This window comes from Ascaphus truei, chromosome 3 (genome assembly GCF_040206685.1).
Source record: "Ascaphus truei isolate aAscTru1 chromosome 3, aAscTru1.hap1, whole genome shotgun sequence".
In the NCBI taxonomy this organism is placed as follows: Eukaryota; Metazoa; Chordata; class Amphibia; order Anura; family Ascaphidae; genus Ascaphus; species Ascaphus truei.
Window position 1 is genome coordinate 5,189,091 of NC_134485.1, and position 15,977 is coordinate 5,205,067.

At 40.1% G+C, this 15,977-nt stretch overlaps 1 protein-coding gene across 1 annotated transcript in view; it reads right to left on the bottom strand.

Annotated features, from left to right (window-relative positions):
- Positions 1 to 12,837: 12,837 nt before the first annotated feature.
- Positions 12,838 to 15,977, bottom strand: part of LOC142491259 (vomeronasal type-2 receptor 26-like) — a 48,183-nt gene continuing 45,043 nt past the window's right edge. Inside the window, exon 4 of the mRNA XM_075593550.1 lies at positions 12,838 to 14,801. Coding sequence (XP_075449665.1) covers positions 13,903 to 14,801 — 899 coding nt within the window. The 3' untranslated portion in view covers positions 12,838 to 13,902. The remainder of the gene's footprint in view (positions 14,802 to 15,977) is intronic.

A 15,977-nucleotide genomic window follows, 5' to 3' on the forward strand; every position in this document is an offset into this window, starting at 1 on the left:
GGCCTGCACAAACCCGTGGGTTCCACCCAGGGACCCCTGCCAGCCCGTGGTATTAATCTTGTGTGTAAAAAAATGAAATATGGTTTTATGTGGGGTTACTGGGGGTTGGTTGTGTTTTGGTGGTTATTACATATTTTAATTTAAATTGTATTTCTAGTGTATTATAGCAGGGGGTCTCCGGAGCATAACCTTGTTGATTTGAGGTCTGGGGACCCCGTGCTTCCCAAGTTACAGTATGGGGTGCCGGTATCTCCTAAGAAAGTTAAAGTCCCACGTCACTTGACCGGGACATTTCAATGCATAGGATATACTGGTACCCTATAATGGGGCTTGTATCTCGGGAAGTAGGGTGTCCTGGACCTGAAACCAGCACGATTATGCTCCAGAGACCCCATGCTCATCTACACTAGTAAAAAAATGTTAAAAGATTTTTTTCTGGTGAGGTTTGCTCTCTCTCTCTCTCTCTGCAGCAGATAGAACTCGCTGGTTAAACACTTTTCGGAGGACAGATCATCTCACTGCCAGCTACATGCCAGTTTTGCAAATGTTGCTATCACTGGTATTCGGGGCTTTCTGCATACTGTGATAGCACCGCTGCAAGAAATGGCGATTTAAAAACCTTTGCGATTTATTCTATTGGACTTTACTGCATGAGGCCCTTAGTGTCATAAGCAACGATAGAGATTTTTCTCTCTATTCCAACCTCAAGGTCATTAATAATATGTTAAAAGCAAGGTTCCCAGTACCGGTCCTTGAAGTACTCACAAGTCACAAATGTAGCCCAACCTTAAACAAAATCAATTTATTACAGCTCTCTGTTGTCTATCATTCAACCAGTTTTCAATCCAGGAGTAAATCTAAGTGTATGACATAAACTGCATTACCCTGATCTAAATTCCTACTTACCTCTAAAAGAAACTAATAAAGTTAGTTTGGCATGACCTTCCTTCATAAATCCATGCTGACTATTACTAATAATTTTGTTATCCATGAAATAGGTATTCCTGAATATTATCCCATACTAAACCTTCAAGTACCTTCCCCACTATTGATGTCAGGCTTAAAGGTCTATAATTCCCCAGTTTTGATCTAGCACCCTTTTTTAAATACACAAAAAAAGACTGGTGCTCAGGGAAGTATTCCGGTTGAGGATGAGATATACAGTGACTCGCAGTGATAGAACAAAGTGTGCAATTAAAACATACTATAAAAATACACTGTAAAAATGATTAGAAAAGTAAACCGTGACCAATAATATAAATTAGATAGTAAAAAATACAAAGGGATACCACTCAACCTTCAAATAAGGAAAAGTCTTCTTGTTCCTTGGTGATCAGTGGGCGAATGGAATGAGGGAGCAGGATCACATATGTAAACAAAGAGAAAAAATCAATTCCTGAGGAAGCTATTGAAGATAGCGAAACGCGTAGAATCGAGGCAACAGCGGAGCGACATTGAGGTGGACCGACTCCGAGTCTGGAGTGGTGTTTCTTGCGGCCTCATTTGGATATACCGCCTGCAAGGCGCTTCCGGGTTCCACCAATCACGGAGCAGTGAGGACGTCTTTGCTCCATCTGATAATTCTTACATGCTGATTTTAACTTGTGAATTTGTAAGTGCGCACTTGTGAAGTGCTTCTTTATTAAAGTACCTTATACTGAATACTGTCTATGCTATGGTGTTTCTCCGCCTTCTGTCCTAGTACACCCACATCCATCTCCTGCACCCAGAGGGTTCACTATGTGGAGTCTCTGTTTCTATACACCATTGAATGTGACACGCTTGTTTGTCTCACACGTATGTGCGTATAACATCTACAGACTTTTTGTCTTCACTTTCCATCATTTTCACTACTGTGCTGTACTATTAGCTTTTTTCTCTTTGTTTACATATGTAATCCCGCTCCCTCATCCCACTCACACTTTTTAAAATCCAGGCATCATGTCTGTTTTACGCCAATCTTGTGGTACTGAGTCTGTGGAAATGGAGTCCTTGAATATTACATTTAATGGTTTGGCTATTACGGAACATAACTCTTTAAGAACTCTTGGATGTACACCATAAGTCCTGGTGCCTTATTTACTTTGATTGGTCCATACTGGTAATGGTATTGGGGCAGGTACCTAGGCAGAGACAGGTACTAAGGTTGGGGCAGGTACAGTAGATGCAGAAATAAGTGATTGGTGCGCAGCTAATAATTAGTGAAACACAATAAGCAATATGCAGTGCACAGTGATATTATAATCAGAAAAATTCAACCTTGAATGTGGATAAGTCACATATGATGCGTCTGCAGCCCTTCTTGGGGGTGTCCCAGCACCCCTAGAGCTATGGAAGAGACAAAAAAACAAGGCGCACAACACACATAGTGAAGTACAATAAAAATAAAAGTTTACTTGTAAAAATATATAAATTCTGCGTACATCAATATAGTAAAATATAGGCAGTTGGTAATTGGGTATACCACACCAGTACACAGCTCCAGACGGCACTCCTCACTCAATTGTAGGGTGCAGGAGATCTCTCCTCATCTGATGTTAAGCTGGTAATTGTGGAAGCCGTCTCCCTCTCACTCAGGACAGGGCAGGTCTCAGTCTCTGCTGCCGGATAATCCTGGAACAACTGTCCTCATCAGCGTGTAGCAGCCTCCGCTCACATCCGCATCCAAGCACGTTAGTCACGTGTCGCTACTCCTCCATGGAGCGCGTGATCGTGACGTCACAGTCCGGTCGCACTATTCTACGAACCGCCTGCAAGGTCTCACTCAGTGCGGTGTAGCTAAGGATACACGCAGCTTCTTGGGAAGATGTAATAGGCACAAAGTCTTGCGTGAAACGGGGAAACACTTGTGGAGTGTTAACACCAACAAGAGGGTAATAAAAACGAGCACTGACACCCTCCAACGCGTTTCGTAACTCGTGGTTACTTCTTCAGGGAATGTATGCAGATGGGGGGGGTTTACACATATATATATACCCACTAATTAATCAATTAGATTTTCTGGTGTCAAGTTGCTGCTCAAAGCATTAAAGGGGCAGTGACTAGCTCATTCAAAAAGCTGCAATACAATGATGTCAAATGAAAAAACAAAATGTCTAGTACAATCTTTATACATTCAACAATAAAATACAATTCATAAAAACAGATATATATCCTAAAATCGAACAGTGAGTGTCTGAAAGAGATAAAACAGGTTTAAAGACATGCATGATTCGTTGCAATTCAGCATATATAAAAAGGAGCAGAAAAACACAACTAATACAAAGACCAGATATCTATATCTTCATTTAACCCCTTAGGGGATAGGGAGTTAAGTTGATAAATCCAGAATGTTTCTTGGTATGAGAGACTCTTAGTTCTATCTCCTCCCCTTCTTGCCCTAGGGACTACTTTGATACCTTTAAACATTAATTTAGACGGGTATTTATTATGATGTGATGCAAAGTGGCGAGAAACACTATGTTTCTCATAACCTGCTTTCATGTTTCTAACATGCTCCTGTATCCTGATTTTAAGGCATCTTTTGGTGCGACCCACATATTGTAGGCCGCATTCACAATTAATCATGTACACCACATGGGTCGTATTACAATTTATAAAAGAGTCAATAGCAAAAATTTCATTTGTGGTAAAGGATTTAAAAGTTTTTCTCTCTGGATGTAAATACCTACAAATAGAGCACTTCCCACATTGGTAATTTCCTAGGGGTTTATCCCCAAGCCAGATTTTTGTAATTGGCTTTGTGCGGGCAGAGCCCACATCACTAGGTTCTAGTGCATTTTTTAAATTTTTGGCCCTTCTGTAAGTGAATTTAGGAAAATCAGGTATATGATTATTTAGTACTGGATCGGAACTTAGAATTGCCCAATGTTTTCTTATTATGCTTTCAATTTTCTTGTTCATTGAGTTAAATGTAGTAACAAAAGGTATTTCCAGCACATTACTTTGTTCCCTATGTGATTCCTTATTGCTTGGGATTAGCATCAGCTGTCTATCCATAGATCGGACTGCATCTAGATCTCTAGTTAAACTAGCACTAGAGTACCCTCTCTCCAAAAATTTGTCAAATAATGCTTTTGATTGTATCTCAAAATCTTGTTCCCCACTACAGTTTCGCTTAACGCGAATAAATTGGCCCTTGGGAATGTTCGTGATCCACGATTTTTTGTGGTTGTTATTAGCCATTAGAATGTTATTGGCATCGATTTCTTTGAAATAAACTTTTGTTGAAAAATTCCCATTGTCCAATGCTGTTAATTGAAGATCTAAATAGTTAATACTCTGTGGGTTCGATACATGTGTAAAAATCAAATTTCTATCGTTAGTATTCAGATAGGAGAGAAAGGAACAGACAGACACCTCATCACCTTCCCATACACACAGGATATCGTCTATATAACGACGCCAAAGGATAATTTGTTGGCTGTATGGGTTATTAGTCCAGATATTCTGTAGTTCCCACTGACCCATGTACAGGTTTGCGAAACTGGGGGCAAATCTAGTACCCATCGCAGTTCCGCAAACCTGTAAAAAGAACTCTGTCAAAAATAAAAAATAATTATGGGTCAGTATGAATTCAATGGATTTCAAGATGAACTCTATATTGAGGTGATGTAGAGTGCTGTCTGTCTCTAGAAAAAATTTCACTGCCTGCAGTCCTTTATCGTGTGGTATATGTGTGTAAAGTGCTTGGACGTCACACGTGATCCATTTATATGTACTCTTCCACTCAAAGTCTTGAAATGTAAGTAGAACTGAGGATGTATCTTTTAGATAGGAAGGTAATTGAGTAACATATATTTGTAGAAAAAAATCTACATATTGCGAAAGATTCGCAGTCAGGGTGTCTATTCCCGAAATAATGGGACGGCCGGGTGGATTGGAAATACATTTATGAACTTTGGGCAAATGATAAAACACTGGTATTGTGGGAGAAACATTAAACAAAAAGTCAAATTCCGCTTGTGTAATCACAGTATCAAAGAGAGCCTTATCTAGAAGGTCCATCAAAAGGTTAGTGAACTCACTTGTGGGATCTTTATCCAATACCTTATAGAAGGATGTATCATAGAGGAGGCGGTGGGCTTCCATTTCGTAATCCTTACGATTTTGGAGCACCACACCGCCCCCCTTATCCGCCTGTCTAATAATAAGGTCATTATTGTCCCTTAAACACTTTAGGGCCAGGTTCTCTTGTTGACTTAAATTGTGTCTAATGTCTCCTGTTTTACAGGTTTGCACCAATTTAGAGAAATCATCATTTACCATATTAAAGAAGGTGTCGATATGGTGCCCTTTAGATTGTGCAGGGTAAAATCTAGACCTTTTCTTAAATTCAGTATGTCTACAAACCAAGTCTTCTGTATTAAGTTCCAGAGTCTCTAGTAATGGTTCCTTTTCCTTCACTATTTGTGGACAATCATTTTCAATTTTTATAAAATGTCGTTTGAGAGTTAAATTTCTCACAAATTTGTGGAGATCACTATATAATTGAAAGCCATTTGGACTACTAGATCTCGAGAAATTCAGGCCCCTATTCAATACAGTTTTCTGATCATTGGTCAGTATCACCGTAGACAAATTAAAAATACCTTTGTCTACGGGGATCCTAGACTTGAGTCTCTTCTCTTGGACTCTGGTTCCTGCTCTCGTTCCTCTTCTGGTAGTGACCTTTTTATCTTTGATTTCACTGTAGGGCTGTTTACATAATCCTGTTTCCTCTCCTTCCCCTTCTTTGTTTCTTTTATCGGGGAGAATCTGCTCCTCAGCATTTCTAAAAAACGGGAGCCAGATGGAGACTCAATAGAGGATTTACTATGGGAGACTTCTTTTCGTCTATTTTCCTCTTTTCTTGGGTCTTGTCTATTCTCTAAGGGTTGAGGTTTTTGGTGTTGGTCTCTACTTTTATCAGAGTAATTCTGTCTGGCGTTTGAACTATGATCTGTGTGTCTATAGTTATCTCTTCTATCATTTGATTTATTTCTATAATGATCCTGCTTCCTATTATTGGACCACCCACGTTTTTTGGGGGGCCCTCTTTTTCCTGAGCCCCTATTTCCAGACGTATGTTGGTCTCTTCTCGCACCATAATTGGGAATGTAAATTTTATCTATTACCCTACCTCTCTCCCCCTTTTTGGCCCAGTCTCTCTCTTTACCCGAATCATAATCTGCTTTGTCTCTCATAAATTTATCATGTTTAATTTTAGTTATCTCTTCACCTGTACTTTCAAGTTTAGCGAGTAATTCTACTTCAATCTTAGAACAATCTTTATCTATGACTAAGGGTTCCAAGATTTTAATCTCTTTCAGTAACTCCTTCTCAATAATTAAAATTGATTTATTGCGCTCAAAAATAATTAAACGCATTAAATCTCTGGAACATTCATCAAGAATGCTGTTCCATTCTTTCATAAAATGCTCGTTCTCTTTCCCAAATGTGGGGGGCTTCTGTACTCTCAGACCTCTTGGAATTCTATTACAGTCTAAATATTTCTGTAAAGTGGTTTTTTCAAGCCAAAATTTATTATCTTTCAACAAGAGATCTTCAAGTATCTTGAAGTGTTCTTCTATTGAGAGATCTATTTCATCCCCTTCTGAGTGGTCTCTGGGTTTCTCAGTGAACAAACGATCAAACTGTTCTTGTCGTTTGTCTCTAAGATTAAGTAGACCCCACACCATATTGATATATAATCACAGAATTGTTAAATAAAATAAAGTGTATAAACAGTAATATATAAGTGCAGCACCTAGAGACAAGTGAAAGTGATGAACAAATAAGTGATTGGTGCGCAGCTAATAATTAGTGAAACACAATAAACAATATGCAGTGCACAGTGATATTATAATCAGAAAAATTCAACCTTGAATGTGGATAAGTCACATATGATGCGTCTGCAGCCCTTCTTGGGGGTGTCCCAGCACCCCTAGAGCTATGGAAGAGACAAAAAAACAAGGCGCACAACGCACATAGTGAAGTACAATAAAAATAAAAGTTTACTTGTAAAAATATATAAATTCTGCGTACATCAATATAGTAAAATATAGGCAGTTGGTAATTGGGTATACCACACCAGTACACAGCTCCAGACGGCACTCCTCACTCAATTGTATGGTGCAGGAGATCTCTCCTCATCTGATGTTAAGCTGGTAATTGTGGAAGCCATCTCCCTCTCACTCAGGACAGGGCAGGTCTCAGTCTCTGCTGCCGGATAATCCTGGAACAACTGTCCTCATCAGCGTGTAGCAGCCTCCGCTCACATCCGCATCCAAGCACGTTAGTCACGTGTCGCTACTCCTCCATGGAGCGCGTGATCGTGACGTCACAGTCCGGTCGCACTATTCTACGAACCGCCTGCAAGGTCTCACTCAGTGCGGTGTAGCTAAGGATACACGCAGCTTCTTGGGAAGATGTAATAGGCACAAAGTCTTGCGTGAAACGGGGAAACACTTCTAGAGTGTTAACACCAACAAGAGGGTAATAAAAACGAGCACTGACACCCTCCAACGCGTTTCGTAACTCGTGGTTACTTCTTCAGGGAATGTATCACTGTGCACTGCATATTGCTTATTGTGTTTCACTAATTATTAGCTGCGCACCAATCACTTATTTGTTCATCATTTTCACTTGTCTCTAGGTGCTGCACTTATATATTACTGTTTATACACTTTATTTTATTTAACAATTCTGTGATTATATATCAATATGGTGTGGGGTCTACTTAATCTTAGAGACAAACGACAAGAACAGTTTGATCGTTTGTTCACTGAGAAACCCAGAGACCACTCAGAAGGGGATGAAATAGATCTCTCAATAGAAGAACACTTCAAGATACTTGAAGATCTCTTGTTGAAAGATAATAAATTTTGGCTTGAAAAAACCACTTTACAGAAATATTTAGACTGTAATAGAATTCCAAGAGGTCTGAGAGTACAGAAGCCCCCCACATTTGGGAAAGAGAACGAGCATTTTATGAAAGAATGGAACAGCATTCTTGATGAATGTTCCAGAGATTTAATGCGTTTAATTATTTTTGAGCGCAATAAATCAATTTTAATTATTGAGAAGGAGTTACTGAAAGAGATTAAAATCTTGGAACCCTTAGTCATAGATAAAGATTGTTCTAAGATTGAAGTAGAATTACTCGCTAAACTTGAAAGTACAGGCGAAGAGATAACTAAAATTAAACATGATAAATTTATGAGAGACAAAGCAGATTATGATTCGGGTAAAGAGAGAGACTGGGCCAAAAAGGGGGAGAGAGGTAGGGTAATAGATAAAATTTACATTCCCAATTATGGTGCGAGAAGAGACCAACATACGTCTGGAAATAGGGGCTCAGGAAAAAGAGGGCCCCCCAAAAAACGTGGGTGGTCCAATAATAGGAAGCAGGATCATTATAGAAATAAATCAAATGATAGAAGAGATAACTATAGACACACAGATCATAGTTCAAACGCCAGACAGAATTACTCTGATAAAAGTAGAGACCAACACCAAAAACCTCAACCCTTAGAGAATAGACAAGACCCAAGAAAAGAGGAAAATAGACGAAAAGAAGTCTCCCATAGTAAATCCTCTATTGAGTCTCCATCTGGCTCCCGTTTTTTAGAAATGCTGAGGAGCAGATTCTCCCCGATTAAAGAAACAAAGAAGGGGAAGGAGAGGAAACAGGATTATGTAAACAGCCCTACAGTGAAATCAAAGATAAAAAGGTCACTACCAGAAGAGGAACGAGAGCAGGAACCAGAGTCCAAGAGAAGAGACTCAAGTCTAGGATCCCCGTAGACAAAGGTATTTTTAATTTGTCTACGGTGATACTGACCAATGATCAGAAAACTGTATTGAATAGGGGCCTGAATTTCTCGAGATCTAGTAGTCCAAATGGCTTTCAATTATATAGTGATCTCCACAAATTTGTGAGAAATTTAACTCTCAAACGACATTTTATAAAAATTGAAAATGATTGTCCACAAATAGTGAAGCAAAAGGAACCATTACTAGAGACTCTGGAACTTAATACAGAAGACTTGGTTTGTAGACATACTGAATTTAAGAAAAGGTCTAGATTTTACCCTGCACAATCTAAAGGGCACCATATCGACACCTTCTTTAATATGGTAAATGATGATTTCTCTAAATTGGTGCAAACCTGTAAAACAGGAGACATTAGACACAATTTAAGTCAACAAGAGAACCTGGCCCTAAAGTGTTTAAGGGACAATAATGACCTTATTATTAGACAGGCGGATAAGGGGGGCGGTGTGGTGCTCCAAAATCGTAAGGATTACGAAATGGAAGCCCACCGCCTCCTCTATGATACATCCTTCTATAAGGTATTGGATAAAGATCCCACAAGTAAGTTCACTAACCTTTTGAAGGACCTTCTAGATAAGGCTCTCTTTGATACTGTGATTACACAAGCGGAATTTGACTTTTTGTTTAATGTTTCTCCCACAATACCAGTGTTTTATCATTTGCCCAAAGTTCATAAATGTATTTCCAATCCACCCGGCCGTCCCATTATTCCGGGAATAGACTCCCTGACTGCGAATCTTTCGCAATATGTAGATTTTTTTCTACAAATATATGTTACTCAATTACCTTCCTATCTAAAAGATACATCCTCAGTTCTACTTACATTTCAAGACTTTGAGTGGAAGAGTACATATAAATGGATCACGTGTGACGTCCAAGCACTTTACACACATATACCACACGATAAAGGACTGCAGGCGTGTGAAATTTTTTCTAGAGACAGACAGCACTCTACATCACCTCAATATAGAGTTCATCTTGAAATCCATTGAATTCATACTGACCCATAATTATTTTTTATTTTTGACAGAGTTCTTTTTACAGGTTTGCGGAACTGCGATGGGTACTAGATTTGCCCCCAGTTTCGCAAACCTGTACATGGGTCAGTGGGAACTACAGAATATCTGGACTAATAACCCATACAGCCAACAAATTATCCTTTGGCGTCGTTATACAGTATAGACGATATCCTGTGTGTATGGGAAGGTGATGAGGTGTCTGTCTGTTCCTTTCTCTCCTATCTGAATACTAACGATAGAAATTTGATTTTTACACATGTATCGAACCCACAGAGTATTAACTATTTAGATCTTCAATTAACAGCATTGGACAATGGGAATGTTTCAACAAAAGTTTATTTCAAAGAAATCGATGCCAATAACATTCTAATGGCTAATAGCAACCACAAAAATTCATGGATCACGAACATTCCCAAGGGCCAATTTATTCGCGTTAAGCGAAACTGTAGTGGGGAACAAGATTTTGAGATACAATCAAAAGCATTATTTGACAAATTTTTGGAGAGAGGGTACTCTAGTGCTAGTTTAACTAGAGATCTAGATGCAGTCCGATCTATGGATAGACAGCTGATGCTAATCCCAAGCAATAAGGAATCACATAGGGAACAAAGTAATGTGCTGGAAATACCTTTTGTTACTACATTTAACTCAATGAACAAGAAAATTGAAAGCATAATAAGAAAACATTGGGCAATTCTAAGTTCCGATCCAGTACTAAATAATCATATATCTGATTTTCCTAAATTCACTTACAGAAGGGCCAAAAATTTAAAAAATGCACTAGCACCTAGTGATGTGGGCTCTGCCCGCACAAAGCCAATTACAAAAATCTGGCTTGGGGATAAACCCCTAGGAAATTACCAATGTGGGAAGTGCTCTATTTGTAGGTATTTACATCCAGAGAGAAAAACTTTTAAATCCTTTACCACAAATGAAATTTTTGCTATTGACTCTTTTATAAATTGTAATACGACCCATGTGGTGTACATGATTAATTGTGAATGCGGACTACAATATGTGGGTCGCACCAAAAGATGCCTTAAAATCAGGATACAGGAGCATGTTAGAAACATGAAAGCAGGTTATGAGAAACATAGTGTTTCTCGCCACTTTGCATCACATCATAATAAAGACCCGTCTAAATTAATGTTTAAAGGTATCAAAGTGGTCCCTAGGGCAAGAAGGGGAGGAGATAGAACTAAGAGTCTCTCATACCAAGAAACATTCTGGATTTATCAACTTAACTCCCTATCCCCTAAGGGGTTAAATGAAGATATAGATATCTGGTCTTTGTATTAGTTGTGTTTTTCTGCTCCTTTTTATATATGCTGAATTGCAACGAATCATGCATGTCTTTAAACCTGTTTTATCTCTTTCAGACACTCACTGTTCGATTTTAGGATATATATCTGTTTTTATGAATTGTATTTTATTGTTGAATGTATAGAGATTGTACTAGACATTTTGTTTTTTCATTTGACATCATTGTATTGCAGCTTTTTGAATGAGCTAGTCACTGCACCTTTAATGCTTTGAGCAGCAACTTGACACCAGAAAATCTAATTGATTAATTAGTGGGTATATATATATGTGTAAACCCCCCCCCCCATCTGCATACATACCCTGAAGAAGTAACCACGAGTTACGAAACGCGTTGGAGGGTGTCAGTGCTCGTTTTTATTACCCTCTTGTTGGTGTTAACACTCCACAAGTGTTTCCCCGTTTCACGCAAGACTTTGTGCCTATTACATCTTCCCAAGAAGCTGCGTGTATCCTTAGCTACACCGCACTGAGTGAGACCTTGCAGGCGGTTCGTAGAATAGTGCGACCGGACTGTGACGTCACGATCACGCGCTCCATGGAGGAGTAGCGACACGTGACTAACGTGCTTGGATGCGGATGTGAGCGGAGGCTGCTACACGCTGATGAGGACAGTTGTTCCAGGATTATCCGGCAGCAGAGACTGAGACCTGCCCTGTCCTGAGTGAGAGGGAGACGGCTTCCACAATTACCAGCTTAACATCAGATGAGGAGAGATCTCCTGCACCCTACAATTGAGTGAGGAGTGCCGTCTGGAGCTGTGTACTGGTGTGGTATACCCAATTACCAACTGCCTATATTTTACTATATTGATGTACGCAGAATTTATATATTTTTACAAGTAAACTTTTATTTTTATTGTACTTCACTATGTGCGTTGTGCGCCTTGTTTTTTTGTCTCTACAGTAGATGCAGGTAGTTGGATATATGTTTATCTTGGTTTCAGAGTTGATTGGTCTGTACTGGAAATGGTATTTGGGAAGGCACTAATGTTGGAGCAGGTACTCGGCTGGTGGAAGATTGGGGGAACCGGTTTGGGAAGGTCTATCATTCAATCTCTTGGTCCAGACTATTCTCTTTCTCCTTCGAAAGCTGTCATGATCAAACATACCCATCCACAATGCGTGCAGTGTCAGCTTCCGCCCCTGTTGCCAGGATGCAGAGCTGTTATAATAAAGCAACCATTCATGCTTAAGTGGTGTCTAATAGAATTCCTCAACCATTCTTGGTTTGGTGATTCTCTGTAGAATTTGTACTTATCAACGATATACTCATAGATCCCATCTAGAGTTGCTCTCTTATCTGCCCTGACTACGATATACTCATAGATCCCATCTAGAGTTGCTCTCTTATCTGCCCTGACTACGATATACTCATAGATCCCATCTAGATTTGCTCTCTTATCTGCCCTGACTACGATTTACTCATAGATCCCATCTAGATTTGCTCTCTTATCTGCCCTGACATGAATTGCACAATATATGACCTGCAAGCTGGCCTTGTGTGGCATGGAGGAAGAGCCATATCCCATGCCATGCACAGTAACAAAAAAAGTTATGACACAGATTCCATAAATGCATAGTGTTTTTTTAATAAAGTGTGAAAGTGAAGCAGTAGATATGTACAGCACTGTCCAAGGTCATTAAACAAAGACACACCTGCACATGTATCTTCTCCTAAGACACCTGCACAGACTGAGTTGTACCATTCACATTATCATAGGTAAAGCTATTCAGTGTGCCACCTGCTGGACACGTACTGAACTGCAGAAACACAAATGATAATTCTGTCTGACCACAAACAAGGTCCATGCGGCTCACTGCGGTGAGGAGCAAGGTGAGGCTGCACATGAGGTGCACACTATTCGGGGCTAATTACACATAAATTATGGTCCATCTGTATTTACATGAATCTCTTCCACATACAGATGCAACGGTCGTTATTTTAAGGAATTTCTAAATGGAATTCCGAGATATGCCCGAGATCCCCTGCTGTGTTACTCCGGCGGGCCATTAGTCTGCAACTGACCATCTCGCGACGCAACGCGGGATGTACCCAGATATTACTTAAAATAACATCCGCAGCATCTGTAACAATGTTGGATGCAAGAAACATATTGCTATTCCATATAGCATGTTCCTACAAGCCCATAGAAACTTAACTGAAACATGTCACGCAATCAGACTCATCTAAGAGTAGGAAGTGCAGAAAGGAACATGAGAAAGTAACTTCTAGACTATTGTGGGTATTAGTTTGATGAGTTTGATAACTTAAACAGTTAGGAGTGTTGTCCTTGTAATCTTTATGCAGTTGCATACAAGTGTTACTTGCATTTCAGGACTATGTGCTGTTGCTGAGTGCTACTTATGCTGCCACTTCTTCTTGCACTCCATCCTGATCATCTCACTACACCTCTTTTCACCAACATATTTCTTTCCCAACCCTTCATCTTTGTTGCCACCAGTGTTATTCAGAATCACTGCCCTCCCCATGGACATATAGTAACTTAATCACATGCACATTGGTTAATAATAAATCTTTATTATAGTATATTATATCCCATATTTGCTCAGCTGCACTACTGGAAAGGAAAGGGTGCACATAATGTAATATTATTATGGACACAAATTGCCTTATCTGATATGCTGTGAAGCTGCTTCTCTGTGTTAGTGCTCCATTCATTTAGAAAGGGCGGCACTGACACAGACAAACAGCCTCACAGCATATTGTGAGAGTGAGAAACATGTCAGTGTTTCCCAATGACATGTTCCCTGGTGTTCAGCTCAGGCCTGAGCAGGATAGTGTAACACTTGGGAATGAATATACAGCCCAGAAGTCCTGCACTGGAAGCCAGGATAGCGAATATCTCCACAGCCACCGTGTTTCTGCCCTTGGTGCTCAGGTACGCTGGGAGGAAGGAGACCCAAACACTGCAGAACACCAGCATGCTGAAAGTGATCAGCTGGGCCTCATTGAAACTGGCAGGTAACTTCCTAACTAGGAAAGCAACGATGAAACTTAACACGGACAAGAATCCCATGTAACCAATCACAATGTAGAATGCAGTGTCAGACCCTTCGTTACATTGTAATATCATCTTCCCAGTGTCAGATTGTGTGTCATAGTCTGGGAATGGGGGAGAGTGAACCAGCCACACCATGCATATCACAACCTCCCCCAGTGAGCAGAGAAGGACCAGGCAGCTGGATACTCTGCTCCCCACCCATTTCTTTATCTTGCTTCCAGGCTTTGTGGCATTGAAGGCGATGACAACAGTGACGGATTTTGCCAGAACAGAAGAGACTGACACTGTAAAAATAATCCCAAAAGCAGCTTGTCTGAGCAGGCAGGTCACCTTCACAGGACGTCCGATGAACAACAAGGGGCAGAGGAAGGACAACATGAGGGAGAGGAGGAGGATGTAGCTGAGGTTTCGGTTATTTGCTTTTACTAGAGGTGTCTTATGATTTTTTATGAAGATTCCCAGCACTGAAGAAGTGATTATGCAGAATATAATGGAAAGAGAAGTTAAAGAACCTCCTAGGGGATCCTCATGTGAAAGGAACTCTATAGTTCTTGGGGTGCACATGTCTCTCTTCTCATTGGACCACTGATCTTCAGGGCAATTCACACAATTTTCAGCATCTGCAGAAATTCAACATTAATATTTTTATACAGTAAACTGTGTACACAATGCTTTGTACTAAAATAATATACACAATACACTAAGGTCACCTTTACCTGTAATTTCACCCACAACTCCCCCAAAATATTGTTTTAAAGAAGGCTACTACAGACAGCAAAGTTGGTTCATGTTCCCCTATGGCTTCCATTGTCTCTTGAGTAACTAGCTGCACTGCAGCTTTTGCCATTGACTTCCTCCTGGTATTACAAAGCTTTTCCTAATCATAAATCCTCTCAATAAATAAATAAAGAAAACTATTTGTTTTCATTCAGTCACTGATATAATGAAAAATATTCAAAGAGGTGTTCCCTTTAACTACACATATTGTACTCTATCCAAGGAGCTTCGTTATAGACCGACACAGGGATATAACCTGACGTTATTTAGAGGAGAGAGATGGAGAGAGCAAGACTCTTCTTTGCTATATATTTAAATGACTATCTGTCTCCTCTCCAGCAAACCTACACTATATTGCATGGGAGTAGTGTGACCTTTAGGTAAGAGATAAACGGTACTTAAAAAGAGACATGTTTCCTTAAAGATGACGTGAGGCCGTGCTAAATTCACAGGACATTAAGCCTATGATAATGAGTTAAATGGCTGTTATTTTTGCATACAATTAGCTTTTTGGTTATTTATTTATTTATAAAATGTTTTACCAGGAAGGAATACATTGAGAGATACCTCTCGTTCTCAAGTATGTTCTGGACATAGTTAATGTAGCCCTGGTTAATTTTGGGGTTAAAGGTCTGCCCTCCTCCTGGCAGTAATACTTAGTAAGGGTAAGTTGCCAGGAGTAGATATGGGGTTTCCCCACTCACTGCAGATCAGTAGTGCAGAGAAGGCAGTGCAGTCAGGCCTGTGTCCAATAAGGGACAGAGGTGGGGTCTTGCTAGATCTGTCTTAGTGAACTGCATTTCCTTTTGTTAGTGAGTTGCTCCTACCCTGAGAGGAGCTCAGTCACCAAACCCAGTTGTGCAGGTCTCTGCCAATCTGTGGGCCCTCCCTTAGGGGAGAGGTGGGTAGACTGTTCCCTCTACTCTGATAGGGGGTAGTGGAAGAGCTAAGCCAGCTTCCAGGGCCCTGGCTGGGAGTGTATGGCCAGGTCCATCCTGCAGAAGAACTCCTGTGTTCCT